Here is a 3,404-nt window from a genome sequence, read left to right on the forward strand (position 1 = left end):
TGCAGAGCAGACGACCCCGGGGAGGGACAGGAGAGCTCCTCGGGGCGGCCTTCAGTCGTCAGCTCCGATGCCACCCTGGAACCTCCCAGCCCCAGCTGGGCACCCCCTTGCCAGCGCTCACAGGCCCTCCCACTGGAAAAAGAGCATTGAATGTCAGAGCCAGGAGGGGCCCCAGGAGTCCTAGGTCTAACCTCATTCCAGGGGGAGGCCCTGAGGCTGAAAGCAGGGAAATGACATGCCGCCAGCCCTGGGGGCAGTCCTTGCAGGGAGGCCTCCCCCTATTCACAGAGGAGTAAACTGAGGCTCCAGAGGTGCCCACTGTCCCCCTCGGGGAGGTCCCCCACCTCTGGGGCTGCAATACTTCCCCCGTGCCAAAGACGGAAGCCCCGATCCTGGGGATGAGCCTCCCGCCCGGCCAAGGCTGCTCCCGGCTGGCGCCAGAGCCCAAGGCCCGTCTCCGGCTGTCTGAGGGTGCTGAAGCGGGGAGGAGAGGGTGGGACCCCCCTCTCTGTCCCCCTCGGACCATCGTGCCTCCCAGCCACAGCCTCCTCCTCTTCCTCCTCTTCCTCCAGCCTCAGTCCCCGCCCAGCCCAGCACCCCGGGCAGGCGGCCCACAGCCAACAGGACTTTGGCACCTGGGAGCCGGCGCAGCCGAGCAGGAGGCCCCGAGCCGTTCCCCCTGGGCCGGCCCTCAGCCTGTGCCAGGATGCAGGAAGGCGCCCACCTCCGCGGGGGGAGGAAGAGCCCGGATGGCCCCCAGCAGCCCCCGGAGCCCCCCGGCCGGCGCTTCGTCCTCCGCGTGACCTACGTGCTGGCGGCCACCGAGCTCACCTGCCTCTTCATGCAGTTCTCCATCATGCCCGTGAGTGCCGGCGGGAGAGGGGTGCCGGGAGGGTGAGGGGTGCCAGGCGGGAGAGGGGTGCCGGGTAGGAGAGGGGTGCCGGGAGGGTGAGGGGTGTCGGGCCCTGCTGGGGCGACTGGGGGGCGGAGGCTAGTCCTGAGCCAGGAGGGCTCCTTGTCTACAGCTGTAAAACGAGAGCCCTCAGGCTGCCTGACCATGCCCTGCCCCGAGGCTGGGTGGCCCTGGACAAGTCCTGCTCCCTCTCCTCAGTGGCCAGGCAGAGGACAGGCCAGAAAGCCTGTCCCGCAGCCCAGGAAGGGAAGGCCCGAGCCCTGACACCCGTGTCCAGGAGGGCTGGCCCAGGCCTCCAGAGTCCTCTTTCCTGGGCCGGCCTTGACTTTTCCCCCAGAGCCGAGGGCGAGGTCAGCCCCGGTCAGCCTTGGGGAGGGACCTCTGGAAGGAGCTGGGTGTGGACTTGTGCAGAGCGAGGGGGTGCCCCTTGCCCCGTGCCCCATGCCCTGTGCCCCTTGCCCCATGCCCTGTGCCCGGTGCCGCGGGAGCTCTGGCTCTGGCAGGCTCAGGCTGTGGCCAGGCCTCTGCTCAGACCACACGGGATGATCCCCGGCCAGGGCGGGAGGCCCCACCTCAGACACTTCCTAGTGGGGTGACCCTGGGTCAGTCACTTCGCCCCCATTGCCCAGCCCTTCCCTCTCTTCTGCCTTGGAACCAAGACACAGAGGGAGTCCAAGATGGAAAACGGGGGCCTAAAAACCCCAAGAGAGCAGCGCCGGCCACTGCGCCTCTGCCGGGGACCTTTGGGGGAGAAGCTTCCCGTCTGGGCCTCCCTTGGGTGGCCGGAGCTGTGGCACCACAGAGGGCTCCCCGGAGGAGGAGGCCTTCCCAGGCTGCATGTTCCCGGCCGGCCTTGGCTCTCCCCGCATCCCCACTGAGTCCAAAGTGCCCCCCAGGCCCTCTGCCCCAGCCCGCAGGCCCCTCTCCAGCCTGGCCTGCCCACGGCTGGCCCGAACGCTCTGGGTCGGGGAAGGAGGCATCCGCGGGGTCCTCGTGCCCAGGCCCCCCCCCCCCCGGCTCACTCCGGCCATCCTTGTGGCCCCAACCAAGCCGAAGCCCCACCCAAGGCCTGCCCTCCCACCTGCCCTCCTGCCGGGGGCCTCCCTTCCAGCCGCTGAGGCCCTGCCCCATGGGGTGCCCTTCCTCGGCCCCCCGCCGCTCGCCTTCCTCTCCCCTCTTTGAACCTCCCTGGCTCCCTCATCCTCCACAGCTGTCCATCCTCCCCATCCGTCCCCCCAGCCCACGTCCCCGGCCTCGGCCCTCTGAGGAACCCGAGTCCCATGACACTAGGTGGCCTGTCCAGGGTGACCGTGCATGAACGGGGACTCGAACCCAGGCCTTCTGGACCTCCAGCCCGTCTCACTGGCCACTGGCCCACGCTGCCCCATGCTAAATAGCGTGGCCTCCCTGGAGTCCCCGGCGCCTTTGTCCTCCCCTGAGGCCCGTCTGGCCCATCCGCCTTCTTGGCTCCAATCACAAAGCGCTGAGCAGAGCCGAGGCGCCGGGCCCTCCCCGGGCTGTTCTGACGTCCTCCGAGGCTGGCCTGAGAGACCCCTCAGCACCCTTTTCCCACCCAGGACACCCGAACCTCCTCCTCTGCCCCTAAAGCTCAGAGAGCCAGGCGTCCGCAAGACCCGAGTTCAAATCTGCCCTCAGACACGTTCTCACTAAGCGATCCTGGGCAAGTCTCTTAATATTCTTGCCTCAGTTTCCCCATCTGCAAAATGAGCTGGAAAGGGTGAACCCCCTTCTGGATCTTTGCCAAGGGGGGCCACGAGGAGTCGGGCACTGCTAGAGCCCCTTCCCTGCCGAAGGCATCACGGCCTACTTCCTGAGCCAAGAGGCGGCCCCTCGGCAGGTTCCCTCCCTCCCCTGCCCTGTCCACACGCAGGACCCTCTTGGCACAACCCCCGTGTGCCCGCCTCCATGCCAGGCGCCCCAAGGCCAAGGCTAACCTTTATGGCACCTTTGGAAACTGGGTGCCCCCCGTTGTGCCCAGAGCTCCTTCTTGGGCTCCCCGGGGCCCCTCTCTCTGCCTGGGTTACCTCTGCCGGGGGAGAAGAGGCCGGCTCGGCCTTCCCACAAGGCACTGGGACAGCTTGATAAGAAAAGGGGGGCCGGGGAGGGGGCGCCCATAGGCCGCGGCCCGGCCCAGAGTCACAGATGGGGATTTCCTGCTTTTCAGTATCTGGTAAAGAACCTGGGCCTGGACTCGGCGGGCTTCAGCTACCTCCAGACGGTCTTCGGGGTTCTCCAGCTGCTGGGGGGCCCCATCTTTGGCAGGTAAAGGAGCCCCCCAAGGAGGGAGGCCCGGGATTGGGTGGGGCATTCTGAACCCAGACTTCTGGGGCTCCTCTGCCACGGCCCCAAGCCCCAGTTTCCTCTCTCCCCTGAAGCTCTGGGTGGGGGGGGGGGCCAATGCCACAAGCAGCCTGGGGAGGGGGAGGACATCTGCCAACCTGCACTGGTTAGGACACCCCTCCCCCTCCCT

General features: G+C 67.8%; 1 protein-coding gene across 1 annotated transcript; it reads left to right on the forward strand.

Annotated features, from left to right (window-relative positions):
* Positions 1-572: 572 nt before the first annotated feature.
* On the forward strand, positions 573-3,196 carry LOC123255854 (solute carrier family 22 member 18-like; the record flags this gene model as incomplete). The annotated part of the gene is made up of 2 exons (XM_044684576.1): positions 573-862; positions 3,099-3,196. Coding segments are annotated over 2 exons (388 nt in total), but the record flags the coding sequence as incomplete, so codon positions are not given.
* Between the last annotated feature and the right edge of the window lie 208 nt (positions 3,197-3,404).

This window comes from Gracilinanus agilis, unplaced genomic scaffold (genome assembly GCF_016433145.1).
Source record: "Gracilinanus agilis isolate LMUSP501 unplaced genomic scaffold, AgileGrace unplaced_scaffold53302, whole genome shotgun sequence".
Lineage (NCBI taxonomy): Eukaryota > Metazoa > Chordata > Mammalia > Didelphimorphia > Didelphidae > Gracilinanus > Gracilinanus agilis.